The sequence below is a fragment of the Labeo rohita genome, chromosome 9 (assembly GCF_022985175.1).
Source record: "Labeo rohita strain BAU-BD-2019 chromosome 9, IGBB_LRoh.1.0, whole genome shotgun sequence".
Lineage (NCBI taxonomy): Eukaryota > Metazoa > Chordata > Actinopteri > Cypriniformes > Cyprinidae > Labeo > Labeo rohita.
Window position 1 is genome coordinate 17,169,875 of NC_066877.1, and position 13,809 is coordinate 17,183,683.

General features: G+C 37.1%; 1 protein-coding gene across 1 annotated transcript; it reads right to left on the bottom strand.

Annotated features, from left to right (window-relative positions):
* Nucleotides 1-607: 607 nt before the first annotated feature.
* Nucleotides 608-4,930, bottom strand: esd (esterase D/formylglutathione hydrolase). Its single transcript, XM_051118404.1, is given in 10 exon segments — nt 608-1,141; nt 1,561-1,728; nt 2,144-2,242; nt 2,338-2,388; nt 2,390-2,458; nt 2,902-3,026; nt 3,486-3,584; nt 4,393-4,481; nt 4,560-4,643; nt 4,906-4,930. Coding segments are annotated over 9 exon segments (849 nt in total). The 5' UTR covers nt 4,628-4,643; nt 4,906-4,930; the 3' UTR covers nt 608-1,060.
* Nucleotides 4,931-13,809: the final 8,879 nt, after the last annotated feature.

The window sequence follows — 13,809 nt, forward strand, 5'->3', positions numbered from 1 at the left end:
ATTTCCAGAACGCATTTCCAGGAATTTCCATCTTGTCATCCAAGATGTTCATGTCTTTCTTTTTTCCTTCAGTCGTCAATTTACAATTTCTATACTTTTTAACCTCAAATACTCTGCGTGAACTTTGTGTATTTCAGTTCAAAACAGTTCGGGTTCTCATTTTCCTTTCTAACTTCAAAATCGCCCTAAATCGCTGTTTAAATTTTTTGTAAAGTGCGTTTGATTTTCTTTGCATGTTCACTGTGTAAACACTGGGTCCGTACGATCGATGTAGGACGATTTTAAAGTTGGAGGAGAAAATGAAATGGGAGTTTTTCAACCTACCCTAACTGTCTTTAACTGGAATACACAGAGTTCACATAGAGCTAGACAAGACAAGCATTTGAGGTTGAGGTTTTTTTTTTTTTTTTTTAGAAAATGACCAATCGTTTTGCTAGATAAGACCCTTCTTCCTCAGCTGGGATCATTTAGAGCCCTTTGAAGCTGCATTTTAACTGCATTTTGGAAGTTCAAACTCAGGGGCACCATAGAAGTCCACTATATGGAGAGAAATCCTGAAATGTTTTCCTCAAAAACTGAAGGAAAAAAGAAAGACATGAACATCTTTGATGACAAGGGGGTGAGTAAATTATCTGTAAATTGCTGTTCTGGAAGTGAACTTCTCCTTTAAAATTTGCCAAACTACATTGATTAGATGTCTAAACCATTTACCCTGCTTTATTTAGTGTGAAATGAGGGCTTGTTAATAACATCCTGAATAATTGTGCGCAAACAAGTATCCAGAAGGAAATTCAATCATTCACTGAAGAACAACAAGTACAAAATCACAACCCTTTATTTATACAAGCCTTTATTTAAAGAACTGCAAATGTCTCTACATCCTAACAACACCCTATTAGCTACGCATATGAAAATACAAAGAGTTCCACTGCACTTTGAGGGATAGTGAACCAGTTAGGACATGGCTCTGATGTCATTTCCAGCTGTGTAGATACTGTAGGTGTGGTTAGGTTATGGTCTGCAAGGCACAATGGCTGGTTGCCATACTCATGACGCAGTTTCACGCATTCAAATATTTGGCATGGTGCTTGATGTGGTCGTTGATGAAGGAGAAGATGAAATAGTAGCTGTGATCATAGCCCTGATAGAGCAAAAGAAAAACAAGCTCTGATTTTGGCTTAAAATATATACACCATTATAAAGGGCTAAACTGTGATATGTAATCGTGAGTCCTGAATTGGTGTAGTTGGATTTGTTGAATTAATGATAAATCACTTTAAAATATTCAAAGCCAATGTATTAAAATCCAAAGACCTGTCTAAGCATCAATGTGAGACCACAAGTGAAAATGCCTAAATTTTTACCATTTAACACACAAACATTCAATACAAATATTCAGCACAATAATTTTAGTGAGAAAAAAAATCTGGTATGTACCTCTTTTGCTTTAAAATGCTGAGGCATGTGACTATCTGCACAAATCATCAAGGTGCTGTATAATCAACTAGATTTCCCTACATGCAGTTCCTGTTATTCATCATGGGTTGGTTCAGTACTGACCTGCTGAAGGCGGAAAACAACAGGAATTTTCTTCTTGGAACAGGCAGCGATCAGATTGTCAGGAAGCAGCTGACTGGAAGACAAGAACTGGTCATCGCGGCCTTGATCAATCAGAATATCAAGCTCAGGACCGGAATATGATTCAGCCAATACAGTAGCATCATACAACTGTGGACAGGACAGAGGAAGACAATTGAGACAAAGTGATTCCTGATGCTGAACAATGTGGTGTGCTAAGGTTAAAATAATAATAATAATAATAATAATATGTGAAATCAATGATTAAGAAACAAATACACTTCTATATACACTTACACCATTTGGGGTCAGTAGGATTTTTTTTTATGTATAACAAATTATATATATTTTTTATGAAGACCATAATACTTTTTTCTTCAGGATTCTTTGATGAATAGAAAGTCCAAAAGAACAGCATTTATTTGAGGAGAAACATTTTTGTAACATTTTATATTTTAAACAGTCACTTCCGATTACTTTAATGCATCCTTAATGAATAAAAGTATTACATTCTTTCAAAACAATAAAGAAAAGTTCATAATGACCACATATAACTGTCTCTCACCTCCCAGGTGGACTTGTCAGACCCAAGATAGCCAGAAAAAGCTTTCTGTCCCCATGCACATTGAATAGGGTTACAGATAGGTGCAAACGCTGACACAGACTGAAACAGACACATGTGAACAATTCATATTGAATATTTAAATTCGAACCAACTACATGATGAAGCAGTGTATGTAATGTCATATATATACATGCCTTATATTTCCCAGGATTCTTAAGTGCACAAATGAGAGCTCCGTGGCCCCCCCATGGAGTGACCAAAGATAGACATTTTCTCAGGATCAGCAGGAAAGTTAGAATTAATCAGTCGTGGGAGCTGAGAACAAGAGAAGGGTGATGAAGCCGCTGAGTCCAAAAGCCAATGTTTAATATTTAACTGTAAAATTTTTCATTCATATCCACCTTATTTTTCCTGTAAGAATGAACATGACCATTTGTAAATTTTAAGGGTCTGGCTTGTGGTCTCATTCATGTCCAGCTATTTTTTGCTGCTTGATATTGCACATTGCTGTGTCTTACCATATTATTTTAATGTATTATCTTTATTATGAACACACTGGTTTGTAGTGCAAACAGTTTTATCGTTTACCGCACGTTGTTATTCTTCTCGTTATTTCCCTAATAGCAGCTAATGAACCGGAAGCCTCACCCATAGACTTACTTCCGTGTTAAAGAATAAGGTGGATAAATGCTTATTAGAGTATCACTTTGTTATCATAGTGACTGAACTAGGCTTTGGAACATATAAAGTACACACACCTCCTCTGTGACGTACGCATACATGCGGTAGTTTGTCTTCCAGGGTTCCTGGGTGGCATTGACATAGAACCCTGCACCTGTCCCGAAATCCCAGCTCTCCTCCTCACCTTCAATATTACAGCCACCTGACCAGAGCAGAATCATCATTTTCTGAGCATGTGCTTACGTGTTAAAGAAGCTATATTAGCATTGGATATTTCTGATCATGAAATAACAATAACCAACGGTTTATCACTTTCTTACTGCAACAGTGCAGACTTACATGTTATAATAATAATTTACATTTGATTTATGCTTTAACTGGCCTTTTTCCAAGCAGTGGAATGACAATCTGGTGGGAAACTCCAGTCCCTGAACTAAACTGGGAAGTCACAATGCTATTTGATCCTCAGGGGAGATCCTTATTTGTTTATCTATATGTTGCAGCAATGCACTGACTTCCCAAGGGATCTCAGTTTCCATAATTATTATATTTTGACCTATGAATCTCTAGGACCAGGCTGAGCAGAAGTCACAGTCATAGGGTATAATGTCTCCAGAGATGGACCAGCAAGACTGTAAACTGTAAATGTTTAGATGTTTACGTGGACTGGTGTCTGGAGCTACAATGATGATCCCATTTTCAGAAGCCGCCTGCTGGGCCCCTGCTTTAGTGATGAAGTTTTGCTCTGTGCATGTCAATCCTGCAAAACACAGTGGATGGGTAAATACATTTTTAAGTACATTATACTGCCTGTGTATAGAGTGTTTTCACAATGCATCATCAGTCGGCCATATTGGTGGCACTGAATGTAAACAATGCAAACCTAAACCCGCATATTTTGCTGATTATTGCTGCTGAAAATGGTCATTTACTGTCATGTTTTGGGCTGTACTAATGGGTCAAACCGGGAAAACATTTGGAGTACTATAGACCACCAAAAGTTATACAAATCAAGGAGCAGAGTGCAAAAAAAACTGAAGAACAAAAGGATCTTGACAACATCCGTGTTTGTTCTTATCATATCCAGTCAGGTAGGTGACATATTACACTAATATATTAATTAATACTGCTCGTACGTATCTTTACCACCTATTAACTTTAGTTTACCAAAATATTGCGGACATTCCTGCTATAAGATTTAGCAGTTTCCACACTTTTTCTGTGGTTTAGACAGCATAACTTAGCTGAACAACATATTCAGTAGTACATTAACAGTGCAATCCATGCTGTTGTTTACATCCGAGTATCGCCAATATGGCCGCCCATCCAGGTAACTGACCAAACCGTAACGTGCAGTGCAAAGAATACTGTAGGCTCTAACAAATTGCTTTCATTTTTCTGAATAAAAGTGTTTGCTAAACGCATAAATGTAAATAGACACTATCCACAATATTTGTCCAACAATTTATATCTAACTAAAAGTATACTTAAGTACGCAGCACACAGAAATAGCAGCGAGACTCATTAACAGCTTTTTCAGAGAAGAGAAACGAAATGAAGTCAAGCACCTGAAAGCCAGTATAGCACTGGGCATTTGGAGCTCTCAGCCTTGGGAGGAAGGTAAATGCCGAACTTCATTTTGCATTTTAACTCGGAGCTAAAAATAAAGTGTATGTTAAAAGCAGTAAGGTGAACATTTCATTCAGGCGTTTGAAGCGAGCGTACGGTCTCTCACCTGTCATGCTCGAACACTTTCTGATATCCATCGCAGCACTTATTAGAAGAAACCTGCGTTAATGCCATTGCACCGTTTACTGTGCTGAGAAAAAAAAAAATCAAAGTTTGAGTTATAAGATCATATTTCACACACAATCACTCGGCACTCGCATGCAAACGTATCCACAAACATTACTTTATAAACTGACTTCCATACATAAAGAGTGATCTTTTGAATTCGCCTTTTATGTATCTGAACACTATTTGAGGCTTGTCAAATAATTTTGTTAAACGATTCATATTTAACAGTCTGGACTCATGGAGTCTGCGCATGCGCACTACAGCAACTGGCCTGCCAAACTCACAGCACTATTTGCAGGATCTGCAGAAAACGACTCAAAGAAGCGCCTTAAGACGTTTAAAATAATGCCAAAACTTGAGTTATAGAGTTACGTTTTAGTTAGCTCCCGTGCAACACTCCTCTTCACGCGAGATAACGGTCTGGATATTATTTTGTAGCACTTACCGCTACAGCTAAAGGATCCAGAGTTCAGTGTAACGTCAGGCTTAGCGTAGCGTAAAGTCACGCCCCCTTACGTTTTTTTTCGTGTGGTCTGCGCTTCTACATTTTGGCCAAAAGGGGGCGCTCGAAAGACGTTTGTGAAATGTAAATCTGTTTTAAAGTGTGTTGACTAAGCCTGGTAGTGTGTGCGTGCTCATTTGAAATAACTTTCCAGACTTATATTTGCAGATCATTTAATTAAATGTAAGGGCAAATTTATTCGACAGTGATCCATAAGTTATTGAAAAGCTGCATATTTTTACTTAAGAAATATGGAACTTGTCTTCTAGATGCGTATAAACACCCTCTATGTTCTATTTTAAATCTGAGGATGATAGCTGTAAAATTTAGGCTACTTCAAATCTAAACATGCTTACTTCTCTACAAGTGCCATACAGTAAAAAGCAGTTTGTTCACTGAGTAGGATGTCTCAATGCACACTATTCAGTAGGTGAGCAATACATTTGCTAAGGTTTTGAAGTGTGCAATCATTGGACACTTCTCTAACCTAGAAAGCCTTGTGACCAGAGGAGCTGTCACATCTGAAAAGTTAAACAAAAAAAAGTCAGCAAACAGTGAGGACAGTGAGAAAAACAACCATTTTCAAGTGCTGTTGGTAGAGAGAAAGTGTTCCTCAGGGTTAAATTTTCTGAAATAATACAAACACACAAAAATGTGAGTCATTTTTACAGCACATCTGCTTCTTAGATCACATCATTTAGTTGAATATGAATAATAATTCTCTCTCTTTCTCTCTTTATCTATATACACTTTGACAATGTAGCTTACATGCTTCAATATGTTTGTACTTTGTTAAAGGGATAGTTCACCCAAAAATGAAAATGACCCTATGATTTACTCACCCTCAAGCCATCCTAGGTGTATAGGACTTTATTCTTTCAGACATATAATCGCAGTCACATTAAAAAATGTCCTGGCTCCTCTGAGCTTTATAATGGCAGTGAATGGCTGTTGAGATTTTGAAGTTTAACAAAGTGCATCCATCCGTCATAAAAAGTACTCCACATGGTTCCAGGGGTTAATAAAGCCTTCTCAAGCAATATGTTTGTGTAAGAAAAATATCCATATTTAAAACTCAAAACCATAGTCTCTAGCTTCCGCTAACTGTCGCACACGTGTTCACAATAGAGTGGCATTCTAGCAGATGACGTAAGATGTAGGCATAGCGTAAGCTCCAGTGAGAAGTGACAAACGCAGAAGCACAGAGGACAGAGCAAAATGTTGGAGGATTTCAATATAAACCAAGAGGAGACTGGTTTTCCTTTGCTGTAAACAAAACCTGGTTCTCGCGAGACTAGCATATTCTTACACCACACCTACGACCATGTCATCCACTGGAACGGCACTCTCACGTGAACACGTGTACGACAGTTAGCGGAAGCTAGAGACTACGGTTTATAACATTTTAAATAAGGATATTTTTTTACACAAACAGATTCATTTTAGAATGCCTTTATTAACCCCCCAGAGCCGTTGGGGCACTTTTTATGATGGACAGATGCACTTTATTAGACTTCAAAATCTCAACACCCATTCACTGCCATTATAAAGCTCAGAAGAGCCAGGACATTTTTAAATATATCTCTGACTATATTCATCTAAAAGAAGAAAATCAAATACACCTAGGATGGCTTGAGGGTGAGAAAATCATGCTTTTTGGATGAACTATCCCTTGTGACAAGGATGAACTTTGTGACTAAGATTGTCTACAGAAGGGCCAAAACAGGCAGTGTTACATTTTTCTACTGATGTATAGTTAGTCAAGATTAAATTAGAACTTGATGGTTATGTTGTACCCTGGCGCATACTAACGAGTTTTGGACACTCTTTCATTTATAGTGCAGGATGTGCAGCTGCAAAAGATATATCAGTGTCCTGCTTAACAGTGATATATATCAGATAACATTACATCAGTTACAATAACGCTTTTTTGATTCTACTAAAATCTTAATTTGTCTTTCATATGACACTATCTAATTTCCCATGAAATCAAATTATTTGTCATTATATCCCCTAGCCTTCTCGGCTCGCTTATACTTATGGGCCGTTAGTGAACTTTATTCTTTTGGTGTCCTTCACTTCAAACCAACTTCTGTTTCAGTCACCTTAAGTACTGCCATCATTTATAAACCACTCCGCATGATTCAGCGCCTACTTCCAGGGCACTGCATGCTAAATGTGATCAGGATGAAATGACAAACTCCATGGAAACATGTCACGTTGAGCATCGCAAACCAATAAGCACGTCCTCTCTAAAAACTAAATAAACTGTAATGACCACATACGGCAGAAAATACATTAGTGTCTCCTTGTTAAAGACAAATCGCAGGCTGTCCAGACAATTACCAGAGCATGGAATGGAATGCTTACTTAATTTAACAGCAAAAACACAATGTACTGAAGAACAGGAAGAACACAATCAATCTCTCTCCATCAGCCATCTGTAAAGGCATTTTACCTTCAACAGTTTTTATTGTTTTTCTGACAGAGAACACAAAACATTTAAGAGAGAAGCATTGTGCCTTAGATGATAGCAGCTAGAGTAATCATTTGAACAATTATGATTCTCCAGCTTTCTAATATTTCCAAATATTCACTGTTGGGTGTATAGAAGCCTGTTTGTGCCACGGGATTTTAAAAAAAAAACAATTGTGACTTTTTACCTCACAATTCTTTCTTGTAATTCTGAGAATAAAAGGAGCTACCAAAGATGAACGTAACTAATGTCCATCACAATTTCGGCACTTCACGTACTCCTGTGATTCACTTACTTAACCATGAAATTAAACGAAGTGAATGTACTTTATGCACTCAACTGTTACGCTTTCCTTAGACTCCAATAGGCTCATAATGACAAAATCATCTTAAAACTTCATACTCTGAACAGTACATAGTAGTATGTCTTTTGTGACACAACTATACTTTCAGTGGCACCACAATCTTTATGAGTCAGTTTATAAGCATCAGTCAAGAGCCGGTCTTTGGATTCCAGAGGAACTTTTTAGTTTGTCAAATGACTCACACGTTATATATGAAGACCAAATCTGTCTGGCTGAAAGGGAACTTGATCACACGTCCACCGGTATGAATCATCACTAAAGTCTGAATGGCTTACTGATTTGAAAGGCTTAATAATACTCTCAATGTTCGCACGCTAGACAAAAAGCTAACCTCCAATATTAAGATGAAGTGAGTCGTAATCACCCCTGTGATACAAAATTACTTTTTTTAACCAAGTGATTTGAACTCATTCGTAACTAATTTAGCGTAAGTACATACCGATGAAGCATGAAAAGAGCAAGATTTACAGCTATGGTGACGCACACTTGCAAACTGATTTGATTTACAGTTACACATCAAGACCAAGCCTACTGATTTGTATAGAGTGCAAAAGAATATAGTCTAACCTTGTGATGGTTAAGGTGGATGCCCTTGTTCTGCTTAACACTCAATCATGTCTGAAGCTTTCTCTAACTGCTGCAATTTGTTTTTCAATATATATATATTTTTTAATATTATTTATTTTATTACATTACATTTTTTATTAAAGTTTAATAGTTGAATTATTTTACTAAATTACAGTGGAGATCAAAATTAGAGAACAATCTGTACTTGATTTTTTTCTGAAATATTGTTCATCTACAGTACATTGCTTAAAATTTGAGGCTGTAGGTGCACCACTGTTCTACTAACATGTTTGACAAAATATCCAATGCATTTCAATAAAAACTTTTATTTTGTGGAAAACAGTGATCAGAATTAGAGAACAGTAACCACTGTGGCATGAAAGAAGATCACAACAAACATTTTGGAGGGTTACAGCTGTACATCTGCGGCTGTAGGACATCACTTGGTCTACTCTTCTTTCACTCTCTTCCATAGTTTGGTAACTGTAGTGGGTTTCTTAGCCATAACTTTCCAGTCAGTTTAGATCAACACTCTGGGCTGGCCATTTCATTATTTCAGTGTTCTTAGCTTCAAGGAACTGCTTTACCTGATTTGCAGTGTGACAGGAGCATTGTCCTGCATGAAAATTGCAGGCTGATAGGGAGATGCATGCAGGGAAGGAACTGCATTTTGCTGAAGGAGGTTGTAGCTGTACGCCTGCTTCAGAAAACATCCCCCAAACCATAACAATTCCTCCTCCACCTTTCACTGACTTCTTTAGGCACTTGAGCTTCAGTCTTTCCCCAGTTTGACGCTGAACAAAATGTTTCCCATCAGACCCAAATAAATAAAACTTGCTCTCATCACTAAAGGGAACTTTGGACCAGTTCTCTCTCCACACAACATGCTCCTCAGCAAAGGTGAGCTTAGCCTTTTGATTCTTTCTGCTGATGAGAGGTTTGGTCACTGCAGAGCGTGACTTCTCTTAAATGTTCCGAAACAGATCCTTACCCTGATCAGCACTGAACTGACAAGCAATTCCAGCTGCAGGGTTGAACCATTTCCCCATTGAAAGTCTCTGCATTATCCTGTCTTCTTGTGCAGTTGTCTTATGTGGACAATCAGTCCACATTGAGGGACTTGAATGAATTAGTGTCATTGTAAAGCTGCAATAATGACCACCTTCTCTTGCAGTGGCTGAAAATGTCATCCCTTTGGCCTTAATCTGGACAACCTGCTGTCGCAGGGTTTCAGTCACCTTAAAGCAGCCTGCCGTCTTACAATCTCAGTGAAAATTGGAGCCAGTTAAACAGGGTTTGTCATATAATTAAGGAAATTGGCACCAGGCGCCAGATTAAAACCAATAACCTGGAGGAAAGTGTTCTCTAATTTTGAGAACGCCCTTTTTCAAATATCTCTGGGGTTTTTTATACTGTGCTTCAGAATACAATTAATTTATGAAATATGCTTTAAAAACCCTTTTATATTCCTGTTAGGATAACTTCAAACAGGACTAAGCAGTGACCTTGATATTTAGGAAATTATAAGTTGTTCTGGAATTTTCATCCCCACTGTATATTTAAGAGAGTTTATTGACTTCTGCAGATTTTGGATTTCGGATACACTCATACTATGAAATATAAATTTTTGCAGTTTTATTTACTTTTAATTGTATTTATTTTATTTATTTCTACCATTTAAATTAGGCATGGGAATCTTTAGGTATTTGATTCAAATCGATTTGTGCAATTTTGTGTTTCCTAATAACTATTATTTTCCTAATAAATCAAAAATATTTTACACTACCCATTAGAGATGTGTGCGAATCCGTGTTTGGAACCCCTAAACGGAATAAATATGACATGGGAGGGAAAAAAAAAATTTCAATGCCTTCTCTCACAATCCTGTATATAAATTGCTGTCTTCAGGGAGCCATTATTAATATACTCGCTTTTTACTTTCACTTTCGAGATTCGCAATTGCACATACTCTGTGTGTATTATGGAGCAGCAGCACTTACCACAAAAAGATTAGATGTTTGTCAGTAGTGCTCAGGATCTGCAAATCTTTCGCCATCATCCTATCAGTCACCTCTCCTTACTTTATGTGGTAAGAGAAATTGTATGTACTCTAATGTAACAGGTTACCACTAAGTGGCTAACCATGACCGTTCAGTGGCTCCGTAGAATGCGTTTTTGTTTTCCGTGCCTTTGCGAATACGGATTCGGACGCATCCATACTTCCAATAATAACAAAAGATCAGTAGGCCTAAATACTTGCCCTTGCTGAAAATGGAGCCGGATGTATTTGTTTTTCTTCCTCCATTGCTGTTGCTGTTTTTTTCCCGAAAACATCATGTTATTATTATTAAGCCTAGGCTTTTATTATTATATTAACTAGAAAATCAGTTCAATTCTTGAAATTTGTGAATCGCTAGAAGACTGAATCATGATTCAAATGTTCAATTTTTCCACCATCCCTAATTGAAATCTATTTATATTATAGACTTAAAAAAAAAATTAGATTATTCAATGTCATTTATTTTTAATAGAACTCTATTTTTATTATACTTATCACTGCTATTTAACACATTACATTTTTGCATTTTTTTGTGAATTTAAAATATAATTTATTATCCATTTTAGAACATTATCTTTAAATGTACATGTACATTTAAACTATCAGTAAGATGTGAATTATCTGAAACGATACTCCCACTCTCTCATCTCTCTCTGCCCTAATTCTCTTCTGATCACCTGAGGATAAGAGCACAACCGCAAAAAGGAAATGACACGGTCACGTGATTTCCCCGTTCTTGCCGAAACTGTGAAGATCAGAACCGACGAGGGACCTTTCCACTGATAAACCATTTCAATAGATTTATTTCACACTGAGCGACGGCCTGCACTCCAGCAATTTCCAAATGCTCTGTTCTTGAAATTGAAAGCATGTTATTTTCTTGGCACTCTCAAAAGAAATATAAAGCATAGCTACATGCAGAAACTAGCCAACTGGCCTTGACTGCACATAAATCTTCCGCAGATCTTTGATTTTAAGAACGCGCTCTAGAATTATGATGCTTTTATGGTGCAGTTTAGATTACAGCTGTAAAAACCAATAAAGTACTTAGAAATTGTACCCTAGCAGAAAAAACCAGAAGGTCAGAAAAACATTACCGCTGTTGGTACCTACATTCACCCTGAGAGAGTATATATCTCACATGTCGGTGTGCTGTTAGAAAATGAATTTAGATACACACAGTATGAGAAACACATAATACATTTTTAAGCTTTCCTATGAAATCTTTAAGTGGCCAGAGTGACCGCTTTAGATCATAATAGCTGTAACATGCTGAGCGTTTTCAGCTACTATGACCAACATATTTATGTGCCTGCAGACCGTATTACTCAAATGAAGTGTCACACATGCTTATGTGTGTAAAATATACAGTACATGCACTGAATTAGCCTCCAGACTAGATAATCATCCTATCAGAGAGGTGAAGCTATCATAACAGCTTAAAAAAAAATCATCGAGGGTCAGGAACCCGTAGTCAACAGGAAGCAAACATGGCAAATGCTTGACATCGCTGCGGTCAGTGAAAAACTGAGTTTTACTGCCAATTTCTGGCTGGATCAGAGGCATCTGAGATCATTTCATCTACTACCCGTCAATCTAAAAGTAATTTAGCACAAGGTAAAAAGAAAAGGGGGAGAAAAAAGGAAGCTATAAGATAAAAACAGAGGGAATTTGTTTATATATGGTGATTTTGGCATTTTAATTGCAGTAATCTTTTTCGCCTTTGTTCCTTGACTCTGTCCTGCCCTCTTTTAATGAGCATGCCATGTATCGCGGAGATGATTCATTAATTAGGATTACAGGCGTGATGTGACATATGTGAATAATTTAGCATCAGCTCGGAAGAGGGTTTAGGAGAACCCCAGAAAATACATGAAAGGAGTGTCAAACAGGGTTCATTCTTTACTCGTGCCTCTTATGCCAGCTTTCTCTCCCAATTTCTCCCTCTCTCTCTTTTTCACACGCTCTCATTTTTGAGCAGCTGTGACAGTTGGCATTTCATACTTAAAGTTCAAAGAACTTTGCATCGAGCCTGGCTTTCCCATCTCTCTCACTCTCACACACAAAAACTCAACCCCCGGAGGATTGATACTCACACTCGTCTAGGTGGGCGTAGTAGTTAGTTCTGGGTTAGATGAAGCCCTCCGGCATGAAGACTAAACTGTTTACAAAGCATTCTTTAATTGATTTAAATCACTTGATGTGTGTGTGTGTGTGTGTGTGTGTGTTTCCCTGTGTAGGTGTGTTCTGGTACGTATGTTTTTTGGGTCAGTGAATGACATGAATAAAAAAAAATCACCTTAAGGTTATTTCATTTTGAAGAAAATGCCACCCACACGACTTCTGATTCCCAGCAGCCACAGCTGCACCTTGCTGATTAGGAATCGTGCAGGTGCCAGTCAGATCATAAATGCTTTCTTGACACAACCCACACGCAGATTAAGACACACTCCAGATACACACAAAAACTCAACCTGACATCACATATTTATATATTGGCCTATATGTCAAGTTGCATTGAGTGTTTAATATATATATATATATATATATATAGAGAGAGAGAGAGAGAGAGAGAGAGAGAGAATATATATACAGTATATACATATATATATATATATATATATATATATATATATATATATATGTGTGTGTGTGTGTATATATTTATATACATATATAATTATATAATAGAGGATGCCCTAGACTTTAACATTTTCTGTCATTTTGACGGACAGGGTTGTAAAAATTCCGTCATACCCATCATTATAATTTTCATATTTTAATTAGAATAAAACAGTTCACATTTGAATTTTTAATCATGAACCTAAGTTACAGGATGGCAGCACAGTTAAAAACAACAAAATATGCTAGGGCTGGGTAAACAAATAAAAATCGATTTCTCGATTTTAACAGATTCTCATTTTAATGAACCAAAATCGATTCTTAAATCACAATCAATCTTTTGGTCTGTGCTGTTTTCAGTTGATGAATAAACAAATAGCAATAGGCTAGGCTTTGTGTTACTTTTGATATCAAACAGAGTGTCAGATTTAAAATTCTGTCCATTTCATTAAGGAATTCAAGCAATAAATACCGTTTTGGCGCTCTTTAATGTGGCGTGATAGATCGTTGTGCTTCTGTGTACTCTCCTGTGCGTAATCAAAGGCATAGGAAAACATTCGTGACAGTTTTATTTTTGTTCTGCTGCCACACTGGAGCG